Source organism: Salvelinus alpinus, chromosome 16, assembly GCF_045679555.1.
Source record: "Salvelinus alpinus chromosome 16, SLU_Salpinus.1, whole genome shotgun sequence".
NCBI lineage: Eukaryota > Metazoa > Chordata > Actinopteri > Salmoniformes > Salmonidae > Salvelinus > Salvelinus alpinus.
Window position 1 is genome coordinate 13,574,938 of NC_092101.1, and position 24,962 is coordinate 13,599,899.

Here is a 24,962-nt window from a genome sequence, read left to right on the forward strand (position 1 = left end):
AATAAAGAAAAACCCTTGAATGAGTAGGTGTGTCCAAACTTTTGACTGGTACTGTATATACATATGTATTTTTGTTGCTTAACAGGTGGTGCTCAAAACAGGAACGACGGGTCTGTTTTGTCAACGAACTCAATGTATTCCAAACACGGGTTGTAACCATGATCCCAATATTTTAGGTAACCTAGTAAATTATTCACCCTTCTGGTATGTTCTATTGCGAACTGCATGGGACTCGTTGTTAACCTGCTGACAATTATAAATTTTATTTTTTTTACTTATTAGGTCAAAGACGAAATTAATTGCAATACACAAGCCTGAAATATATTAGCATAACTAGCCTACAAAGAACCACGGTGGACCCAAGGTAAATTGAGAGGCTTTTTCTTCATAATAAAACGTGTCCCACCCAGTGCAACATGCCCAAATCTGCTCACTGGGGGCGTGGTTTATGGGGCGCTCTCTGAAATAAACGCTCGTAACGCCGTATTCCAACTGATTGAGTGATCTGCACATAACCTGCACTGTCCTCACTCACTAGATGCGCATTTAAAGTGGCAAATGCGCAATTAAAGGGGAATAACACTTAAGTCAAAATGTGTTTGTTTTCTTCCAGACCTCAACATGTTTTTCTTCTGATATGATTTAAGCATTGACATGGACTCAGAACCTCAAATTGCGTTGTTTCTCTATTAACAACTATTTTAAAACCAGGGAAAATGAAACTGAGAACATAACGTGGGAAAACACAGATTTGTGTCAAGGACAGTTTCATAAACTGCGTTATTCCCCCTGAAGCAGGTCCTGGCACCATTATATCTAGGCTGGCTACTTTCGGCAATGCATGGCAGTGGCAAGCTATTTACGTCACTGCATGCGACTCAACACCAAGAAAGGGCTTTAGGTTCACAGACGTGTTCAGTTCAGATTTCGAACACATCGCAACACAACCGTTTTTAACGCTGCTCGTCTTATTAACTAACGCAACATTACGTCATTTCCATGCGCCTCTGCCTGCAGACAACGAAGGACAGAGCATGGGATATTTTAGTAGAATACTTCTTCTTACTCAGTTGCTAACCTTACATCATATTTGGGGTAAGATAAACTTGCCAGTTACCAGTTGCACATGTTTTATTGGTATTTGTCATTTTGCCGTTGGGGGCGCGTGTAACGTTTCCTCGGTTTGTTTAAATAGATGCACAATATTTCCATCGCCTGATTCGCAGCTGTTTTATGACGTGTAGCCCACATTTATTACATATCTGCACTTGATAGCGCATGTTATGAAAATACTTGCTATAAAATGTCTATTGACTTGCTACTGCACCTTTGGGACTACCCCAAATCGAAGTAATTCAAAGTTTCTGTAGACTCTTTTCACATCTCTCTTGCTGTAGAGTGGGTATAGCCAAAGCTCTCGAAAAACCTTCTCTATGATGGGTTTTCAGCAGTTAGCTTCGCCCAAGGCTGTCGCCGTGTGAACTACAATAAAAAAAACTCTTAAAGATCGGCCCCTTTTCCCCCAATTTTCGTCTAAAATGACATATCCAAATCTAACTGCCTGTAGCAAGGATATGCATTTTCTTGGTACCATTTGAAAGGAAACACTCAGACGTTTGTGGAAATGTGAAAGGAATGTAGGAGAATATAACACATTAGATCTGGTAAAAGATAATACAAAGAAAAAAACAACCGTTTTTTAAATATTTTTGTGTACCATCATCTTTGAAATGCAAGATAAAGTCCATAATGTATTATTCCAGGCCAGGTGCAATTTAGATATTGGCTACTAGATGACAGCAGTCTATGTGCAAAGTTTTAGTCGGATCCAATGAACCATTGCATTTCTGTTCAAAATGTTGTGTCAATGTAACAGTATAACTTTAGTCCGTCCCCTCGCCCCGACCCGGGCGCGAACCAGGGACCCTCTGCACACAAGTCACCCACGAAGCATCGTTACCCATCGCTCCACAAAAGCCGCGGCCCTTGCAGAGCAAGGGAAACCACTACTTCAAGGTCTCAGAGCAAGTGACGTCACCGATTGAAAGGCTATTGACGCGCACCACCGCTAACTAGATAGCCATTTCACATCCGTTACATCAAGACCGCCCAAATGTGCCTTATTTGTTTATTAATAAATGTTCATGTTCAAAACTGTGCACTCTCCTCATACAAAAGCATGGTATTCTTTCACTGTAATAGCTACTGTAAATTGGACAGTGCGGTTAGATTAACAAGAATTGAAGCTTTCTGCCAATATCAGATATGTCAATGTCCTGGGAAATGTTCTTGTTACTTACAACCTCATGCTAATCACATTAGCCTACGTTAGTTCAACCGTCCCGCAGGGGATCCACCAATCCTGAAGAAGTTTTAATTTTAAGACACTGTTTTAACTTTTAGAAACGTCAATAATCATCGCATGCGAAACTGTTTTCAAAACATGTCCCGTGTCTTTCATGTCAGCGAGGAATAATATTTCAAATAAAAAAGCTATACTTAATGTAGCAGATTTGCACAGATTCATAATGCAGTGTGTGCCTCCAGTCTGCGAACTACACTTCCTCCCCAGTGACGCTTAAATACAGGGGTTTGGAGCACGCTAATTAGCACAGGTGGTCGCGTCTGTTTTCCGTAAACAAGCACTGTAATATGGCCATGTGGGAACACTAATCCTAACCCTACAAAGGTGTGTAGTAATTTAACATTTACTTATTTATTTTTATTTTTTATTGCTGATATTAAAGATCTGGCCCTTATGTTTTCAAAACCGTATTGCAAGCGATGCATGTTAACATTTAGAGCAAGCGTCGGGAAAGAAGTCTCCGGAAAGAAGATCCCGTAATCAATAATCGCTAAAGGTAGTTATCGTCTATGAATGGGCTTGGGTAGTTTATAAGAAAATTCCAAATGCATCTCTCCATTTGTAGGCATTATAGGGAACACCCTGCCGACCTGTGAACAGTCCCAGTTCAAGTGCAGGAACGGGAGGTGCATCCCCGGCCTCTGGGTGTGTGACAGAGACTGTGAGGATGGCAGTGATGAACTCCGCTGCAGTGAGTGACAGTGGAGGGGGTTTTCCCTGGTCAAAGTCCAGTGGATCATAGAGAGGCTGAATTCCCCAGTACAGAGGGATGTACCTGTACTAACTTGAGCGTATCCAGTAGCAGGGATGTCAGAGTCCAAAGTCTTTGCGTTTGCTGATTTTCATACTTGGCCATATCAGTTGTGAAATTGGATCTGTTTGAGCATACTGTAGGTATGTACATCCGTATTATCATTGTGTACTCTGGGTTGTGTTCACTAGACACCAAATATAAGAAAACTATCAAACGGGGAGAGACTGCTTGAACTTGTCCAATAAGAAATGCTGTTTTTGCTACAGTGCACTATGAATATGATCCAGATCACATGTACATAAAATGTATTGATATAAGGGATTAATTCCATATAACAATTTTGTCATTTGTGAAAAGAGAATTTCATTTCGGCTGTGTTTCAGGGGAGCAGACCTGCCCAGGGTTTCTGTGTAAAGATGGAGGCTGCGTTGCCCAGAGTGCTCTCTGTGACGGCACTCCGGACTGCCGTGACGGCTCTGACGAGTTAGAAGACACCTGTGGTAAGAGCTATGGGAAAGATGATACCTGCCATGTGGGTTGGGCTCAAGTAACACATGGAACAAATTGCTCTGAACGTCAGTGTGTGAAGTGCACATTTCTTTATCCAGACGATTTCCTCACAGCCTCTTTCATAATCTTAAACACAAGGGGCCACATTCACTAAGCCTTTGCACAAATGCAAACTTTGCTTAAAGCGGCAATCAGCAGTTGAAACAATAACAAAGTTAACTCCCCAACCGTTTCTGTAAAATGTTGAGGGATAGGGCTGGAGAAATGTAACCACTTTCAAATTCTATGGATGCAAGGACTGACCATCCAGGATTTAAAATATGTTTTAACCATGTTTTGAGGCTATATAGGGTTTGTTTACATTTACTTTGTTTACAAACATTGGAGTGAAACTAGCTTATATTTTGGGGTATGACAGTTGAACAAAGCTCAGGAGGCATTTAAGTTATATTTTTCAATAACCAATGGGTACATTTCTTTAATTCAGAAGTCCAACAATGGATGAAGCAACTGCAGATTGCCCCTTTAAATTCCAGAGGGATTAAAGCATAACAGTAACCAGCAAATCCAGGTTTACAGAATAAAAAGACCTAAACAGCAATAAGTAAAGCTGAGCTGTGTTAGTACACCAATGACCGAATGTGTAAGGGCAGTGTGCAATATGTATGTGGTTGTACGAGACGTGTAGAATATGTATGACACGGGTAACGTACAATGTATGCATTATGTTATTGAGTGTGTAATGTACAGTCTTTTTTTCTTAGACAATTTCCCCCTTTAGGACATTTTTAAGGTTCACTCTATCCTAGTTTTCTATAATAATAGGTCATAATAATAATAGGTGCAAACTTTGCATTTAAAAGCTTAGGAATTATACCCCTTTATTCAATGTACATGACCACTAATTCCTCTCTATGGGCTCTCATCTTTCCCAGTTTTGCGCAAATGTAAGAAGGATGAGTTTGCCTGCAGCAGTAGCCGATGTGTATCCCTCCGCTTCCGCTGTGATGGCACTGACGACTGTGGCGACGGCAGTGACGAAGCCTCCTGTCAGAACTGTACAGCCGACTTCTTCCTCTGTGAGAGGACAGGGAGCTGCGTTGCCAGGGCCAAGCTGTGCGACGGACAGCCCGATTGCCCTGACGGGCAGGACGAGGGCGCTGACGCATGTCCCTCCGGCCAGCACCCTGCCCCTCACACCTGCTCAATCTCTGAGTTCAGTTGTGGGGACGGCCAGTGTATGCCTTACTCCTGGAGATGTGACCACTCGCCTGACTGTGCTGACGCGAGGGATGAGGATGACTGTGGTGAGATATAACTTTTGTCGCATTTTAACATTGCATCTAGATCTTTAGGCAGAAAATGGAAGAATATGGACTGAAATGCAGACCACTTGGACTTGTCTAATTTGAACACAACCATGCACTGCTGCTCTCATCATTATAGACCAGCAGATGGCAAAATAACTTAACTTCTCAAGTTGTAGCCTACTTTAGGGCCCTGTAAACTCTGTGATGCAGACAGAATCCAAACAGAATTCAACGATATTGAAAAATGTATTGGCCCTAAAAATGTAATGCTATTGATATTCTATAACTAGAATATCAATGTTCCGGACACAGACTAATAAGTCTAGCACTCGACTGAAAAGCACTTTCAATTTTCTACTGAGCATGCTTTTTCGCCCAGGAGTAGGCTTAATGTTGCTCCAAGAAACTGGCAAAACATTCTGGAATTTTATATAATATATTTTGGATCTGTGCACTAAAACTAGCTTTGTCTCACATCCTGTAATAATTCCCTGATAGCCTATATAGTGTCACATTGTTTGGATAGGTAATGTCCCTTATCACAATGATATCTTTGTATCTATGCTTCTGTTTTGTTTGGCATGGTACATGGTGCACCATGTTTGGCTAAAATGTTGACAATTAAAAGCAGACAGTATTGGTTGACTAATTTGAATGATGCAGGCACATTACTTAAGAAATGACAATGGGCAAATGTTCTCCAACTTGTTTGCGACTATGCTACAGAATGATTATTCAATGTTCCATTGAACTGTTTTGGTCCTGTATTCACTCTTCCCTGTCACTGACCCTGTATCTCTCTCTGTGTAGATCAGAATGAGTGTCTGGTGAACAATGGTGGCTGTTCTCACCTGTGTGTGGACCAGCCGATGGGCTTCCTCTGTGACTGTCCTGCTGGTATGAGGCTGTTGCATGACTCCCAGTGTGAGGGTGAGTGGCCTCTTTGAGAGACATTGATAGGGCCCAGATTTGTATGGACCATGTAATGCTAGACCAACAGTCGGTCCCAGGTCATGTGGTCAGGAAAACTAATAGCCCAAGTCTTTGGTCACACCAGCACACTACAATGAATCTGTCATAATTGGTTGATTTGATGACTCAAATTAAACTTCTGGTAGATTCCAATTCAGAGTATGTGACAGAACACAAATGAAACACAATGAAAGTGAATGTTTTCCAGTCTGAAATATCCTCTTGAAATAATGAAGAAATACCCTTTTTTTCTCAGAAATTGACATGTGTCTCGACTCTGACGTCTGCAATCAGCTATGTGTACATGTCAACGGGACATTCTCCTGCGACTGCCATGAGGGCTACCTGATGAGCCCAAGGACAGGGGAGTGTAAGGCTGAAGGTGAGGGCAAATTCTACTGAATGAGTGAGCTGCAAGATACAGCAAGTTACTGATAGCATATGTTTGCTCACAGTGTTTGGAATTTTGTTCACACTGATATGATTGACGTGACTACTTTATGTCCTGAGATAGTTGAAAAGGCAAATGTGTAGGGCAGATTAAATTTTTGACAAAATGGCACTGTTTTTGTTGTAAAATGTATTGTAAGAATATGAATAACAGAGTACACCCACACATACACACGCACAATGGTATGCTTTTTTTCACCAGGATTTAGTTACATTTAGATGTTCTAATATTTTCCTGTCACAATGTAAGCCAGCGCAATTCTTTATCAACCCACCTGCCCAAGGTGGGGAAATTTGCACCACTTGACAGCTGGCTTTACGTAACAGGATTTCCTATGAATGTCAATGATTTACTGCAAGTATCTCAACACAAACCTGACCTTCTAAATGTGTGCGGGAAAGAGGCTTGAACAAGGGGTGTTTTGAGGGAACAGCATTTATTTTTGTGATCATCAGAGTAATTAATTAATGATAGAGCTTTCTGTTGCTCTAATCTAGTGAATAGGAAGAATAATTACATATTTACAGCCAGTATTCGAATCCAAATGTATTCACGGGAAGGTTGCACCTCCGTCACTCGGCCGCATCCCGCCATTGTTATGAACGTTCTAAAGACGTCTCAGCCGTAGTGACTCCCGAAAGTCGAGCCGTGCCCAGTCATAACGGGGGCTGCTGATTGCTTTGTGTAAATTACACTTATAGTGTCTTGGTAATCCGATGATGTTGCTAAAGTAGGCAGATCATTTGTAGGAAGCAACTTTGTCATCATCATTATGATGTCGTCAAATTTACTTTAGACAGATGGCAATGTCGCCATCCCTACTGCCCAATGTGTGGAATTTGCACCACTTCACAGCTTATTTACTGGATTTTATATGAATGTCGATGCCTTACAAGTATCTCAGCACATACCTGACCTTCTGAATGTGTTCGGGACAGAGGGCTTGAGCAAACAGCTTTTTTGCTGTTGTGATCATCAGAGTAATTAATGATGGAGCTTTTCATTGCTCTAGTGCAGTGGTTCCCAAACGTTTTATAGTCCCGTACCCCTTCAAACATTCAACCTCCAGCTGCGTACCCCCTCTAGCACCAGGGTCAGCGCACTCTCAAATGTTGTTTTTTGCCTTCATTGTAAGCCTGCCACACACACACTATACGATACATGTATTAAACATAAGAATGAGTGTGAGGTTTTGTCACAACCCGGCTCGTGGGAAGTGACAAAGAGCTCTTATAGGACCAGGGCACAAATAATAAATAATTTTAGGGAGGGACCTATCTGAATTTGTCCAATATAAATACTGTTGCTAAACATTCTGTTTGGGCTAATGATTACACCCCTCTTTCTCTTCGCTAATGATGGCAGTGTGCGTTCATTCTTCAGTCTGTTGCGTGTAGAGTATCCTAACCTAGGCCTTGCATTATTGAAGGTGTGACATTGGAAATTCAAATTGTCAATTTGTCCTATCCCTACCGTATATGGGTACAAGTGTAAAGGGTTATTAATTAAGCTAATAAACAAAAGTGATATTGGAAAGAGCAGGATACGTTTTTTCGTTTGATGTGCATATCTGTTTACTTTCATCACTATTGCCCATTCCGTCATTGTGCTTGTTGATGTATTATTGTTAGTCCTGAGTGTCTGGGACTGATTTGAGTGTACTCGCAGGAGACGTGGCTCAGCTGGTGTTGAGTAGTTCTGAGGGGGTGCGCCGGGTCAACACTGCCGGTATGGAGTACAGGGAGATGGCTGCTCACTTACTGGGACCAGGGCCTATGGCTGCCCTGACTGCAAACCGCACTGTCTACTGGGCAAGGCCAGGACAAGGCTCCATCTACAGGTACACATCTCAGAGTTAAACACTTTCTGAATCTGGCCCTTGTTAATATTAATATGAATGTTGACCACAGTTCTTTTGCTCTGTGAAATGGTACTAGATGTTAGTTCCCATACATTTGATCTGTCCTGCGTGCCCTTTAGGATCTCCATGGATGGGAAGCCCCTGGAGCCTGTCCTGCTGTTGAAAGGCCATGGTGCTGTCCTGGGTCTGGCTGTGGACTGGATCCATGAGCTTCTCTACTGGACCAACGCTGATACTCACTCCATCGATGTGGCCCGTCTGGACGTCTCTGCACAACGCCTCCTGATAGGAGGGCTGGCCACGCCCACTGGAGTGGCTGTGGAGCCCTTGTTGGGGTAGGCTGGATTGGAAGTTCTCAATATTAGTCGTGGAGACCTATTGTATGCACCCAGGTCATTGTGCTTTAAAAACAAATCAACTACATAATCAAATTCTAAATATTAGATATATATTTGTTTTTACTATGAAGAAATATATATTTTTGAAATGTATTCTCAATTTCAATAAGGATTTTCTATCTCAAACATGGCCTCCTATTAAAAAATTTATAATAAAAAATGAAATCTATCAGTTCACTGTACCCAAAATGTAAATTAGTAGACCTTTGTAATTTGCGCTCAGTCTCAAGCTTGCACAGAGTTTCGTAGGGTTTAGATAAACACTAATTTAGATGGTTCAAAGTCTGTCTTGAGGAGAGGAGAGATGTGGATGTCAAAGCCAGATCCAATGTAGTCATGGAGAGCTCCTGTTTCCCCAGGTTCTTGTTCTGGGCAGAAAGTGGCAGCTCCCCCAGGATTGAGCGTGCTGGCCTAGATGGAGAAGGCAGGCTGCCACTAATCACCTCAGCCATATGGAACCCAGTCGCCATCTCTCTGGGTATGTTTGGCTGTTCTTCTATACATGTGTATTACACCAAACTGGTTTTATATTTCTTGAAGTGTAAGTGTTTGGCTTACTAGTTGGCCAAATGTAGTTTAATTTGGGATTTACAAAGACTCAAGGTTATTTTCGTAACCCAGGTTATCTGTAATTATGAGTGAGATCTCACAGTGGGATTCACCAGAATCTATCGAAGCTTGAAGAACCAATCACACACATCTGTCGGAGACAGACAAGTCCAGTGGCGAATGAGGTGAGCTCCTCCCCTGATAAGGAGCCACTCGCCCGCCCTCTGGTCATTCTCGAGCATGCCTCTTATTCCTTGCTCTCTTGCAAGCAGGGGATATCTCACTCATAATATCAGAGAACCTGGGTTAGGAAATTATGAGCTCCGTAAATCCTTTAGGGACGGAAAAAGACAATACAGACTCAAAATTGAATTGATGTTTGACAACTGACTCGCAACGCAGGTGGCAAGGACTACAGACTATCACAGACTACAAATGCAAATCCAGCATCACATTTGCATATCACTGGGACTGTGCTCCCACTCTAGCAGAAATATGTTGTCATTTATTCCCGCATTTACACGTACGTCGACACGTTCACGCGTTCAACAACGCATCTGAACGTCATCGTACGTGTGAACGAACATGTCATCTGACATGTGAACGCATAAGAAAAAAACGTGTTGCCATTGACAGTCCATGCTAATTCAAGACTGTTCCATAGGCACTCAGTTACGCGTTAGGTGACTTGGTGAGAGTCTACGTATCAGTAGCTACGTTAAGGTCAATTTAGTCCCCTTTTCACTAGGGCTGTGAATTACCAGGGACCTCACGATACGATATTATTACGATACTTAAGTACCGATATGATGTGTATTGCGATTCTCACAATTCTATATGGATTGCGATTCAATACTGTTATTTTATTGCGATTCCATTGTCCAAACATATTTCTCACTATATGTCTGCTACAGAGGGACGAGAGAGCCATGAGAAAACGAGTTTTGATCAGTCATGGAAATAAGTGCTGAAAACAAATTGTCTCCCTATTTAAAAATATGGAAAATAAGCTATTAAGGAAAAATACTGGTGTTTTGGTGCAGGTACAGCCAACTTGTGCAAAAATAATATTGTGATATTGTCAAAACGATAGGATACGATAGATTTGGATTATAAATTGTGCCTTCCTGCATTATACTAAAATGTTTATTCTATTCTACTGAGCCATTTACTTTATGTTCGTATTCTTATCTTTTCTTATTTCTTATTGTTGTTGCATTGTTGAGAAGGAACCTGCAAATAAGTATTTAATTGGATGGTGTAACTCTGATGGATTAAGCACTCATGCCCTCTGGAGGCTGTAACCCCTTGCTATTATAGGCCAATATAATAGCTTCCACTATCCAATGTGATAACCGTTGACAAGAGAGGAGCCTCCCCTTGTAGGGAGGTGCCAAGGACACAGAGTTGGTCGCACTTGCACAAAGCTCTCGTTCTATTCAAGTAGATGTGCAAAGCGTGTACTGGACATAAACGGTGGATATGCTCTTCCTCCGTAGATGTGAAGGGCGGTGGGTGGAAAGCCACAAGCTTCAAGACGAGACAATTGTAATTGTCGCTGACCTTATGCATGAAGGCGGAGGGACCAAGGAAACCCTGGGGCAAACTGTAGGCACGAATTGTGAATTGACAGTGCGTGGAGCTCAGGCGACCAGCAACTAGTAAAGCTGTCTTTAAGGAGAAGTCCTTCATCTCCACACTTTCCAGCGGCTCGAAAGGCTGCTGTGAAATAGCCTCAAGCACAATAGACTGATCCCAAGACGGGCTAAAGGCTTGGAAACTGGACCTAAGCGACACGCTCCCTTCATGAAACGACACAAGGAGTTTTTCCTCACTGTGTTATTGTCAAAGCCTATATGACAGAGCTAGATAGACCTTAACAGTGGAGAAGCCTTCCCCCTGTCCAGAAAGGTCCAGCAAAAACCATAAAACCTTGAATACAGAGCATTGGTAAGGAATGATTTGTTTTTGGTCACTACTTGTTTCCATACAGTGAGTGTGTAGAAGGGGCCCTGGCACTCTGGATAGTCTCTGACTCTGAGAGGCAGGCCTGTTGCATCCAGATTTAACCTCTCACGAGCCGGGCCCTGGTGTCAGGGTGAGGGTGGAAAATCCCTGTTCATTTTGGTCAGAAGATCTCTGCATAACGGCAATTGCCAAAGCTCGTCGTAAAGCAGGGGGATGATCTCCGCTAACCAGAGCTCCCATGGCCATCGAGGGGCTACCAAGATGTAGGGATGAGCCGTGTGTAGTGAGAGTAGGTGTGTTCTTCTTCACAGAATAAGGCTGTGTAAGCGCAGAGAGCAAGGGCCACCCTTGGGCTTGATGTATGCTATCGCAGTCGTATTGTCCGTCCGGGCAATTCTGAAGGGTCAGTCACCACCTTCCTCGTTCACACTACCCTTAGGGGAGTGCCATGAACGAAGATCAAGGGGTTCTTCTGGTGACGCAGAGCCGAGAGACATGTTGAGGTCACCCTTATCTTTTGATTGAGGTGAGGTCGTATACAAAGACGTTGGGCAGACACGTTGGAGGTCTCTCATTCTCAGTAGTTTAAGGGATACTACTGACCCCAGCACTCAGAGACAGGCTTGAATAAGCTAAGTAGCCAATAGGCAGAGGGTAGCATAATTTGATTGATTCTCTGTAATAATGTTATGGGAATAATAATGCATTTTTATATTGTAAAGTAGTTTCTTGCATCAAACAACACAACAACATTTTCAATGTCAAGCCCTGCATGTTTTTTTCAAAAGTCTCATGGAATGTAGGCCTACATTGAACACCACACATTGGCTGCTACTGTAGGCTGAATGATAGAACAGATATTTCCATGTTAAAATGTTATGGGATGCATTTTCTCCATTGTTTTTGATGGTAGGCCACTCTGGTAGGTCTACATTAGGATCAAATAGCCACAGTAGCGAAAGTTAAAACTGTAACTCAAAGCGGGTACAGCCTCAGTTTTGCACAGAATTTTCACAACATTCAAGTTTGCACTCAGCAGACCTGAAATTTTCTCAGTCCTGAAAAATGTTTGAGTTGCATTGCTCGTGGGCTAGGAGCTTAGCTAGGTAGCACAATGCTAGCCAGTGGAAGCTAGCCAAGTCTCAGTAGCTAGCCGTGTGACACTAGCCACAACAGAAGACAAAGGGTAGAAAAAGTGTGAAAAACTTTCCTTTCGGTCTATTACCCGAAACACAGAGGAGGAGAGCTCTAAATCCTGTGCTCGGCCGCGTAACCTAAGTGGCAAACCTGTAAACCCTTAAGCAGGAAACAGGAATCACGTCTTGCTGAGGAGACCTTGTGTCCTTATAATGAGGGTAGAGGCTCGACCTTTCTGTCTCCCGACAGATGTCTGATTGGTTCTTTGAGCTTCTAGAGATTCTGGTGAATCCCGCTGTGAGATATCGAAACGAGTAATTGAAAGAGAACTGTTTTTGATAACAAAACAGTGATGTAATTGATAAGATAGTACCACTAAAAAGTCAGAGTTGAAGTGTGTGTGTTTTTCCTACAGACATGCCTCGACGACTCCTGTACTGGGTTGACTCAGGGATGCGCACCATCTCGAGGGTCGGGTTCGACGGGCAGCATCGCAAGACCGTGGTGGAGTCCAATGGATACCTGGACAGGCCCTTCGGATTGGCAGTGTTTGAGGTACGGACATCCAAATGACACTAAGGCCATATTCTGTAGATCTTCCCCTGTTTCCTTTCCTTTAGTCTTTGAAGACTGAAGTGGGGGGAAATGGTACAAATGTGGCTTACACCTCAAGGGCATACTGCAATAGAGCATGTTTCTGGTTTAGAATCCAGCCCTGTAAAGTTACAAACACAAAAGTTTGATAGAAGCTACTGTTCCATACACTCTGCTGTGCCCTGTTCCCTCACTTCTCTCTTCTATGTGTTTACTACAGCTAACAGGACACATGTATATTGCTGAGAAGCACACTGGCAGCCTCTTTAGTCATTCTGCCCAATATCGGCTCGGCTCGGCTTGGTGCCCAAAGTACAATGTTTGGGATGCAAATCCTAGTGTAATTTAATCATTGTGACCTGACTGATATTGCATTGTTGAGTGTGTGCCAGACCTATTGTCTGGAACAGGGTCACCAAGCTTCACCCAGTATATGCTCCCAAGTGGCACAGGGGTCTAAGGTACTGCATCTCAGTGTCATTACATTCCCTGGTTCAAATCCAGGCTGTATCACATCTGGCCGGGATTGAGAGTCCCATAGGGCGCCGCACAATTGGCCCAGCGTCATCCGGGTTGGCCGTCATTGTAAATAAGAATTTGTTCTTAACTGACTAGTTAAATAAAGGTTAAACATGCTATATGCAAAACACTTTAAAAAATATATACAATGGTTGGTATTCAAATCCTAGTTTGTCATTGAACTAATATTGAATTGTTGATTCTATTCTCTGGAACAAGTTCACTAAGTCTTCACAGAAGACTGAAAGTGGGGGGAAATGGTACACCTTACATACTCGCCATTATTATAAAATGGCATCAAGGGCAGATGGTTTCTGGTTTGGATTCCAGCCCTCATTAATTATTCCATTGTTTCATACACTCTATAGTGTGGTATTCTGGATGTCGCCATATGTTCACTACTCTCTCACGTCTCTCAGGGACATGTATACTGGAGTGAACAGGACACCCACTCCATCTGTAGTGCTGACAAGCACAATGGCAGTCTCTTTAGAGTCATCCTGCCCAATATCGCTTCCCCAGGCGGCTTGGTTCTCATTCACCCGGTTCTTCAACCAAAAGGTATGCATCTGTCAGACCATCGAGTCAACTTTGATAATTGTGCTCAAGACACAAAGGTTTGGATTCAACCTTAGTTTGTGTCAATTAGTCTATGTTATCTGACTGATGTTATCTTACTGATGTTCCCAGGCCCTGCTATGTGTGGAAATAACGGCGAAGTTTGTCTATATGAGTGTGTGCCAGACCTTTTCTCTGGAACAAGCTCTCCCAGCTTCACCTGCATTCCTCCAAAAGGGGGTACCGGTGATGATGATGGTGAGTATGTGAAAGTGGAATGAATTGTGGTTATTACACAGTAGGGATTCATATTTTCTGGAAAATCTAAAAATATTTCTTCCCGGGAAAATTGCAAGCCCTTCCCAGGCATCCCGAGATTCCCTTTCAAACTGGAAATGCTATTTAAAAGCATATAATACCAGTGAAAAAAATCTGATATAATTATACCACTGTAAATTTAGAAATATACACAGGAATCAAACTGTTTTCTTGTTGTATTTGTTGCAAAGTCACCACGCGATTTCATTGATGTAGCCTAGTTTTAAGGGCTCCCGAGTAGCACAGCGGGCTAAGGCACTGCATCTCAGTGGTTGAGGCATCACTACAGACACCCTGGTTTGATTCCAGGCTGTATCACAACCGACCGTGATTGGGAGTCCCACAGGGTGGGGCACATTTGGCCCAGCGTCGTCCGGGTTTGGCCGGTGTAGGCCGTCATTGTAAATAAAAATTTGTTCTTAACTGACTTGCCTAGTTAAATAACGTTTTTTTAAATAATTTTTTTTATAAATGAAGGCCTGTGGAGCACTGTTCAGCCGACTGGGAAAATATTATCAGTTTAATTACAGCCTGGAAAGGAAATTGTATTTAGCCTACTGTTGACTGATGTTAGCCAGCGGGAGGTCCCTTTGCTCTTCCATTGCACCTGGCTATCAGGGGAATTTGGGAAGGTTGTGGCTGATTTTACTTTATGATAACCCAGTTATTGTGGTGATTTTACTAGAGGGTACATAGTGTATCTGATGCTGCACTAAACAAACCGATAAGCAAATATGGGCTATAGCGGAGATTTAGCACCATGAGATTCAGCACCATGGATAGTGCCGTTGTTGATCAATTCCCTGTGAGTCAAACATTTTGGCCAAGGGATCTGTGGAATAACTTTAAAGTGTGTAATACAATACAACACAATGTCATATTATCCATCTACAATTTATGTTGTTAACCCTGGGAAAAATGGGCCTGGGAGGCTCACAGGGATATTGGTATCCACAGTACTTCACTAATTATACATTTTTCGACTCAATACTTGTATTCCTCAAAAATATATATATCACAGGAGGTTGGAGGCACCTCGTGGTTATGGCTGGAGCGGAATGAGTGGAATGGTATCAAACACCATTCAATTTTCTCCGTTCCAGCCATTCTTATGAGCCGTCTTTCCCTCAACAGCCTTATTCTAAAATGGATTAAATTGTTTTTTCCCCCTCATCAATCTACACACAATACCCCATAATGACAAAGCAAAAACAGGTTTTTAGAAAGGTTTGCAAATGTATTAAAAATTCTAAACAGAAATATCGCATTTACATAAGTATTCAGACCCTTTACTCAGTACTTTGTTGAAGCACCTTTAGCAGCGATTAGCCTTGGGTACGACGCTACATGCTTTGCACACCTATATTTGGGGAGTTTCTCCCATTCTTCTCTGCGGATCCTCTCAAGCCCTGTCAGGTTGGATGGGGAGCGTCGCTGCTCAGCTATTTTCAGGTCTCTCCAGAGATATTTGATCGGGTTCAAATCCGAGCTCTAGCTGGGTACTCAAAGACATTTAAAGACTTGTCCCGAAGCCACTCCTGCTTTGTCTTGGCTGTGTGCTTAGGGTTGTTGTCCTGTTGGAAGGTGAGCCTTCACCCCAGTCTTGAGTGCTCTGGAGTTGGTTTTCATCAAGGATCTCTCTGTACTTTGCTCTGTTAGTTTTCCCTTCGATCCTGACTAGTCTCCCAGTGAAAAACATCTCCACAGCATGATGCTGCCGCCACCTTGCTTCACCATAGGGATGGTGCCAGGTTTCCTCCAGACGTGACAATCTTGGTTTCATCAGACCAGAGAATCTTGTTTCTCATGGTCTTGAGAGTCTTTAGGTGCCTTTTGGCAAACCCAAAGCGAGGCTTCCATCTGGCCACTCTACCATAAAGGCCTGATTGGTGGAGTGCTGCTGAGATGGTTGTCCTTCTGGAATGTTCTCCCATCTCTACAGAGGAACTCTGGAGCTCTTTCAGAGTGACCATTGGGCTCTTGGTCACCTTCCTGACCAAGTCTCTTCTCCCTTGATTGCTCAGTTTTGCTGGGCGGCCAGCTCTAGGAAGAGTCTTGGTGGTTCCAAACTTCTTCCATTTAAGAATGAAAAAAGGCAACTTTGTTCTTGGGGACCTTCAATGCTGCAGAAATGTTTTGGTATCCTTCCCCAGATCTGTGCCTCGACACAATCCTGTGTCAATTTCGAGTCTCAGAGCAAATGGTCTGAATACTTATGTAAAAAAACTGTTTTCGCTTTGTCATCGTGGGGTATTGTGTGTAGATGGATTAAATAAAACATTTTCCTCAATTTTAGAATAAGGCTGTAACGTAAAAAAATTTTTAAAGTCAAGGGGTCTGAATACATTCCGAATGCACTGTATATTTTTTCAAATGCACTGTAATGTAAGCTTTAAAAGTGCAAAGATTTCTCTCCGCCTCATGGCAACATGTGTGTAATTGCAGGATATTGACTTTAAAGCTGCAACAACGAAAACATTTCTCTGCCCCATGACAAAATGAATTGCGGGAAATTAGCTTGCATACTGCAAAATCTTTTCTTTGATGGCAAGAGATGGGCCTTTAAAATGTTATTTCCCAGGGCACAAGACTTGGTTTGTCCGGCCATGCACTGCCGAAGTCAACTCCTTTATATGTTTTTTTTTTTTTATCTCACTCAAGTTGTGTTCTGATTATAGGGGTTCCCTGATGAATTTGCTATCACAAAAGGGGTCCCCGGCCCCAAAATGTTTGAGAACCCTTGCGCTCGAACACCACAAGCACAGAGCCTCACCGTCGTGTGATTCACAAAAATTAAATGATGACAAATACTTTACTCAGTTGGTCACTCCCATAGAATTCTATGGTCAGACCACCTAAGGCCAACTTTGAGTGTTTGATATCCCAGGCGTATATGCGCTGTGTGCAATAGCCTGGGGACGAAGTTAAAAGATGGTCAACAATGCAAGTTATACGCCATGAAAATGACATTTTCTAATGGGGACTTGACTTTGTGTTTAGGAGCATAAATAGGTGGGCTGGTAGTGTTGTAATCGCTGGTCTAATGTGAAAGTGAAGTCAGATAGTTGAAATGTGTTTTTGCATAGAAATGGTATATTATTGTTCCCTAGATCCTGTCTTTTTTGGGAGGAATTAGGAAGGAGCTTTGTCTGGAGATCTTAAGCTCCCGGTTTACTGGTGTTAAATCCCTATTGAAAAATAGGGGTAGGGTTGTAGAGAATCGAAGGACCATGAATATAATAACAAACCTTAGGTGCTGGCTTAAGGCCAGTAGCAACCACTACAAAATGTCCGGTCAGAACAAGGGTGAGGCGGATGTCCAGGTTAAGGGGAGTTTAATGGAAGAAGATGCACACATCACACACATCTGACCACTGATGGTTCAGATAACTGAGAATCTTGTCCAGTAATAACTGACATTAACTATGTGGTCGTTTAGATGCACGCACAATTAAACATCAGACATACAGGGATTCAGTCCACAGTAGGAAAAGTTCAGCAGGAGGGAAAACTGTGGAAGTGCTCATCAGGATGGGGAAAGCACATTTCTGACCACACAGCATGCTGGGGTCATAGACTAACTGCAACTGAAGTCCCGGGAATCAAGGCCACTGATAGGCTGAAAGAGATGTGGTAAGTATTTGGCGTAACCTTGACCAATAAGACACTAACATAAGTGTGGGTCCTCTGAATGGGAGACTAAGCTGTCCGACTAGAACTAACCAGACGGGATGGCTAGAATCAGCTGACTGAAGCTGGCCATATTAACACATAATACGTAGTTAACCTTTACGATAATAACATGTCACATTTCCACCTGCGAAGGTCAGTAACGAAAGAGTAGAAAAGAAGGGGAAAATGCAAAGTAGCTTTTTAGCACAACTGATGCGGACAGTTGTGTGTGTACAACTTCCTGTATTACGATTGGCTCTCGTATGCGAGGTTAGCAACAATAGCAAAAACATTAACGATACAAAAGCTATTCTCATCCTTAAACTGATGTCCCTTAACCTTTGAAAATTGCAGTTGGTGAAACATTTTCCATTTGTTATTCTTTGTGATTACTTGATTGCGGAATTGTTGTTTTCCTTTTTTTAGATACAGTCGTTTCTCACACTCTTCCAGGCCCAGCGCTGTCTGATACAACCTATGCTGGAATCCTTTCGCTCATAGGTAGGTTTGTAGTATATTTAGTAATGAATCCATTAAACTTAGATCCCTTATGGTCTGTTTATATCATATCATCTATGGAACTGTACTGGAGAGATGATATTGCTCAGATGTAAAGAAAGACTCAAATGATGACCATTTGATGTAAATATGGGTATAAGTGTCAGTACTTACGGTTTATAGAAATAGCAGCTTATGGTTTATATGCAAAAAAACGGTAACACTTTATTTTAAGGTACACATAATAGCCACTAGTTTGTAGTTTATACGTGTCTATATAAGTAGCCATTAAGGCCTTTATTATGTCTTATTAGTCCTATAAGGTGTGCCCCTTTCTGTCCAATGTGGTCCTTTCTGGACAATATTTCTGCAAGGTAGAATAAGTTAACACTTTAGTATAGGGAACACATCATAAAGCACTATGCCTTAGTTAGTTCCACATTGAGACAGCATACTAAGAGTCTGTTTTTTGTTTAACTTGCTCTTAAAGGTCCAGTGCAACCATTTTTTTATCTCAATTTCAAGTCATTTCTGGATAACAATTAAGTACCTTACTGTGATTGATTTAAGTTAAAATGATCAGAAAGGGGCATCCTGAGGGGCGCAGCGTTCTAAGGCAATGCATGGCAGTGCTTGAGGCGTCACTACAGACCCGGGTTCGATCGCAGCCGGCCACGACCGAGAGACCCATGAGACTGCGCACAACTGGCCCAGCGTCGGCCGGGTTATACCACCAGGCAGGCCAAACCTCCATCCCACCAAAACAGGCCAAAATTTCAGGCCATCTTTTCAAACAGCTCTTACATTAAAAGGGCGTTATCATAATTTCACAATTTGACAGTATTATTCCAAACTCCATGTGGAAATGTATATAAAACACAGGAAAATCACTTTTTTCACTGCACTGGGCCTTTAAATACTGTGTCTTTTATTATGACTAACAATTAGTTTTTTTAAGGATTGGCCTTTTAACACGACTTTGAATAAGAATACACTTAATTAAGGCCTAATATATGGCTAATAAGACTTATTACCTTATATACATGCTTAGAAACTATAAAGTGTGTTTACCTTTTAAAATAAAGTGCAAAACTAACCAGTCTATATTTTCTGCCCAGTTGTCCTGAGTGTGCTATTGGCGGGGGTGGTGTTGTGGTGGTGGAGGGAGGCGTTCAGGCCCTCCAGGACACTCAACCTCCAAGACTTCTCTCTGAAGGAGTCCCAGGACCCCCTCATCCAGGCACCAGCCAGGGACATGGAGGTTTGTCCTGTCAAGGTAAGCCCTGCCAATGAATAGGACGAGTCCGTGGGATTCCAGGTAAAACGGATAATAGATCTCAATAAGAATGAAAGACAAATGAATTCCTTTATAAAGTTGGATTTCCTTTAATAAATAAAGGATTAATTAATTGAATGTAATTGAGTATGTTTACATGGAAACTAATAATTTTATATTAACTGATTATGCCAGTTATGGCATTAGTCATGTAAACACTTTTATCTTAATCGGTGTAAGCATACGGCGATTTAAAACACCTGGTTTTCTGAGCAATCTTTCAAATGATTAGGACATGTAAAAGCCTTAATCAGAGTTAAAGCAGTGTATTTGATCTGCGCACGAGCAGCGTGAGCTTCCTTTTGCGCGAGTGAAGTGAGTTCGGAAAAACTGAAAGTATGCATTTTAGAAAGAGTTTTCACATACAAACGTTATATGTCTGAACTAGGAATCAAATATGCTTCACAAAAATAACATGGTCTGTGTGGTGGAACGTTTATTTTGATTGGCCATTTTCTGCATTTATCAAAGTCCCATCAGGTAGCCTGATTTCAGACTTGTCCATGTAAACAGGATTATTAGGGAAATCGTTCTTGCAAAGCATGTAAACTTTTAAATCAAACTATTATATGAATCAGACTACTCACAATAATGATATTATAATTACAATATAATATTATATAATAATTATATTATTGTGTGCATATATCCGTACTCATTGACTCCAAGGACCCTGGTGTCTCATAACCATGCCTCACCTGACAGACTGCCCTCTGTTAAAATGCTTAAGTGGTGAATGTGATCTCTGCCTATTAAACTGCCATCTTCTCCTCAGGACACTTTGCTTAAGCTGGACTTGGACCATTACTTAGTGTCTTAAGTCACTTGTGTAAGAGACACAGGTGTCCAGCTGTGCTCCCACCCCTCCCGGTGCCAGCAGTCCCTGGAGCCTGGAGTCTCATCAGGTTATCTGGCAAAAGGGAGTGAGAAGAAGAGAGGAGGCGTCTTACAGCACTTCCCCATGATGACCAGTGGTCCTCCCAGGGCCTAATTCAACCTCAATGTTGAGGGTTGAGTTGTGGCCCATTTTTAAAGCCTGGATCAAGTCCACCTCAGTTTCAGTGAAGGCTAAAAATGTACTTGAACAATTGACTTGAGAATTACTTGAGCAACTTGAACAAGATTTTCTGTGAGGATTTGCGTTTTCTAACTTGATGAGTTTAATTGGAATTGACCCCAGCCTTGGGGATTCTGAAGCATAGCAGTGATTAGCTACAGATGTCCAGCATATGTGAGATACTGTACCCCTCATGCATACACTTGAATTGTGACAAGATCTGAATGTCTTTTTGCAATCGGTTGAATAGTCTGTATGTTCAAACTAATCCCCATATTTCGTTGGGTCATGGACTCTACAAGGTGTCAAAAGCATTCCACAGTGATGCTGGCCCATGTTGACACCAATGCTTCCCACAGTTGTGGCAAGTTGGCTGGACATCATTTGGGTGATGGACAATTCTTGATACACACTGGAAACTGTTGAGTGTGAAAAACTCAGCAGCGTTGCAGTTCTTGACACTCAAATCGGCGCGCCTTGCACCTACTACCATACCCCGTTCAAAGGGACTTAAGAAATGTGTCTTGCCCTTTCATCCTCTGAATGGCACACATACACAATCCATGTCTCAAGACTTGAAAATGATTCTTTAACCTGTCTCCCGTTCATCTACACGGATTGAAGTAGATTTAACAAGTGACATCAATAAGGGATCAGTCTATGGCATGGAAAGAGCAGGTGTTACCAATGTTTTGTACACTCAGTGTATATGTTTAAATACAGTGTATTCAGACCCCTTGACTTTCTCCACATTTTGTTACGCAACAGCCTTTTTCTAAAATTTATTAAATTCTTTTTTCCCATCAATCTACACACAATACCCCATAATGACAAAGCAAAAACAGGTTTTTAGATATTTTTGCAAATGTATATTTAAAAAAAAACTGAAATATGACATTTACATAATTATTCAGACCCTTTACTCAGTATCATCTCAAGGATGATCAATGGAAACAGGATGCACTTGAGCTCGAGTCTCATAGCAAAGGGTCTGAATACTTATGTAAATAAGTCATTTCAGTTTTTTATTTTGTAATACAGTTGCAAAAAAAATTTTTTTACCTGGGGTATTGTGTGTAGATTGATGTAGATTTTGTTTTCTTTGATCAATTTTAGAATACGGCTGTAACTTAACAAAATGTGGTAAAAGTCAAGGGGTCTGAATACTTTCCGAATGCACTGTACATAATTGATTCACACACGTAAATAATCACTCTCCATTTGATACAGTATTATGCAAACCTATGAACCAGCCTAACAATTTGTGGAGTGTAGAATGTCTTGTTCATTACATAATATGAGCATATTTCAAGAGACATGGGTTTTACATTCTGCTCCTAGTTACATGCACTCTACTCTTATCTGGTGTTCTGGGATCAGCTGTAGTTGAGATGTGTCTAAGGTGGATGTCTAAGGTGGCTCTGACGTTGAAGTAGAGCACTCACTCAACGCTGTAATCGAGTCATTCACACTGGTCTGCCTTGTTTAGATCAGTTGCTATGTCTTCATTGACAAACAATGTTATGCCTTTTTGTTTGATTATTGTAAATTATTGCTGTCCTTTCAAATAGTTTATTATTAGGCTTTTTGTTATTTGAGGTGTCAGGCAAAACTTGTCATTGCCACAATAAAAAGTACAGTATGTCTGAAATCTATTTTGCTGATTTTAAATTCTATGAATATAGTTTAAATCAGTGGAACTTTAAAACTACGGAAGATTATTATGTCCAAGTGAAGAAAAAAAATAAAACGGTGATGGTGGTAATTCGATTTTTTTTATGCACGCATAGTACCTTCTCTTGAAACACTTAGAGAGTAAAGTCTGAATGGATTGTTGAGAATAAAGACTAAATTACATTTCGTGAATAAAGTAGCAATATTTCGATAAAGCTGCACACGCTCGCTCGCGCACACACACACACATACGGTTTCCCCAAAGCAATAACATTCTAATGGCTATAGTGGGGGGGGGGTTGGTTTAAGCCCCATCTGATACAGCAATTCTACGGTCCATTATTATGACTTAACAGCTCCAGCCACTACTAGTAGCCTCTAAGGTGAGCAAGTGGTAGCTTAAGTTAGCGGTGTAGTTGAGTAAAATAGTTTTGGGGGAACTTATGCTTCCTTCATTCTTCCCATCGTTACCGATAGTGAAAGGAGATTTTACGCTAAGCTACCAACCAAGTCATGTCAGATCAGTGAATATTTATTATTTCCTATGATCATTGATCTAATAGGCCTATATTTAGATCAATTATTATTTAAAAAATGGGAGAATCCATTCATGAATATATTCACACAGCGCTTTTTAAGATGAGCTGCTTTGCACATGCAGGAGTGGTCCTTGAGTTACCTCTCCTCCCATAGACACGTAAAATCCCTGTTTCATTCCACCCGCAGCCGTTGTTGGATAGGCCTATAATTTACTTTCACTTGCCCACTAATGTACTATTAGTCTACAGGCTATAGTACTCTATGTAGTGGTCCGCTATAGGTTTATAATGGCCTGCAAAATATCGGTGTTGTAGCGAATTTGGAGAGCAGCTGGACATGGGATACATACTGTACACACGCATAGCCCCCGGTCTCCAGGATCCCAAGATAATTTGTTTCATTGGGTGCTCACGTAGGCTACTAGCCTATAGTCGTTAGAAGGATAGTTGCCATGAGGGGGAAATGCTACTCTTAATAAAGCACCATGGCTTCCTGAGTGGCGCAGCGGTCTAGAGGCATCACTACAGACCCGGGTTCGATCCCAGGCTGTCGCATTTGGCCGTGACCGGGAGACCCATGAGGCGGCGCACAATTGGCCCAGCGTCGTTAGGGGAGGGTTTGGCCGGTATGTCCTTATCCCATCGCGCTCTAGTGACTCCTTGTGGTGGGCCGGGCGCATACATGCTGAACAGAGGACATTGGTGAGGCTGGCTTCCGGGTGAAGTAGGCAGTGTATCAAGAAGCAGTTCCGGCTTGGCAGGGTCGTGCTTCGGAGGAGGCATGGCTCTCGACCTTCGCCTCTCCGAAGTCCGTACGGGAGTTGCAGCGATGGGACAAGACTGTAACTACCAATTGGGGAGAAAAAGGGGTAAATAAAGCACAATTGGCCCAGTGTCGTTAGGGGAGGGTAAATAAACTCGTTAATAGTTGCCATTATGCACATATTCTTTGTTCCCCCCTATTCTGAACTTCTCTTATGTCACACTTTCACTTACATGTAGATTGTTCAGCATTGGTATCTATTAAGACCTATTTTAATATTGATGAATAGATAAAAAATTTCATTTTTCCTTTTTGCTAAATTAATTTATTACTGATAGAATACACTGAGCAGTTATGACAACTGGCCCAGTGGCAGTGTATGTTGTCACACAGTATGGGGCAAGTTGTCACAATGTTATCTGTGCTGTTAGTGCAAACAGTTGAAGCATTATGCATCACTTGATACTATTTGAGGTAAGAATGTTCTCCAATAAAAGCTAACTACATGATTGCAAGTATCTCATTTCACTGCTTATTGGAGATAATTGCACTTTATTGTGGTAAATCCTCATAAATTAACTGAACACAATAATAAATGACAATGTCAATGTTTCTTTATTATGCTTAAGGTGCCACACAGATGTGCAAGATCAGGAACAAACCGCCTACGAAGCTGGGCACAGTGTGCAGTTTGGCTAGTGATATTCCCTAGGGCTGCTACTGTCGTGGAGGACTCGAAGTCAAAGTAAATTAAGCAATTTTTATTAACGCGCGTAGAGGTTCACAAACTCAATACAAGCCTGATGAAACTCAAAAGGGGAGGTTCCCTTTCAGTCCTTTTATACTGCTACACAAACAAGTCATAAAAACATGGTTGGTTCCTGTATGCGACTGATTTATACCACACAAGGCTTCTTACCTTGAAACTGAGATATTGTATCACTCCTTCTAGTTCCCAGAGCAAATTGCTTATAAGTGATAGTGTGGTTTAATCCTTTGTGCAGTCAACCGACAAGAAAATGTCCATCACACTACTGATATTCCCTAGGGTTGTTCAGCATTCAAAATGACTTGTAGATCAATGACTCAACACAGTTACATGCTTAGTTAGACACTGAAGGAGAGGACACATCGGTTATCACAAAATATTAGATCATTT

The 24,962-nt window shown here is 41.9% G+C and overlaps 1 protein-coding gene across 2 annotated transcripts; it reads left to right on the forward strand.

Annotated features, from left to right (window-relative positions):
* Positions 1-910: 910 nt before the first annotated feature.
* On the forward strand, positions 911-22,592 carry LOC139540878 (very low-density lipoprotein receptor-like). 2 transcript variants are annotated; one of them, XM_071344898.1, is made up of 15 exons: positions 918-1,095; positions 2,931-3,056; positions 3,503-3,619; positions 4,565-4,936; positions 5,750-5,869; positions 6,168-6,293; positions 8,031-8,202; positions 8,343-8,558; positions 8,981-9,099; positions 12,691-12,830; positions 13,808-13,949; positions 14,079-14,204; positions 18,363-18,437; positions 19,553-19,710; positions 20,546-20,741. In XM_071344898.1, exons 1-15 carry the CDS (start codon positions 1,035-1,037, stop codon positions 20,588-20,590), a joined length of 2,115 nt encoding a protein of 704 aa, XP_071200999.1. In that variant the 5' UTR covers positions 918-1,034; the 3' UTR covers positions 20,591-20,741. The 2 variants fall into 2 exon arrangements, with proteins under 2 accessions (XP_071200998.1, XP_071200999.1); XM_071344897.1 differs by lacking the exon at positions 2,931-3,056 and having other exon boundaries at positions 911-1,095; positions 20,546-22,592.
* Positions 22,593-24,962: the final 2,370 nt, after the last annotated feature.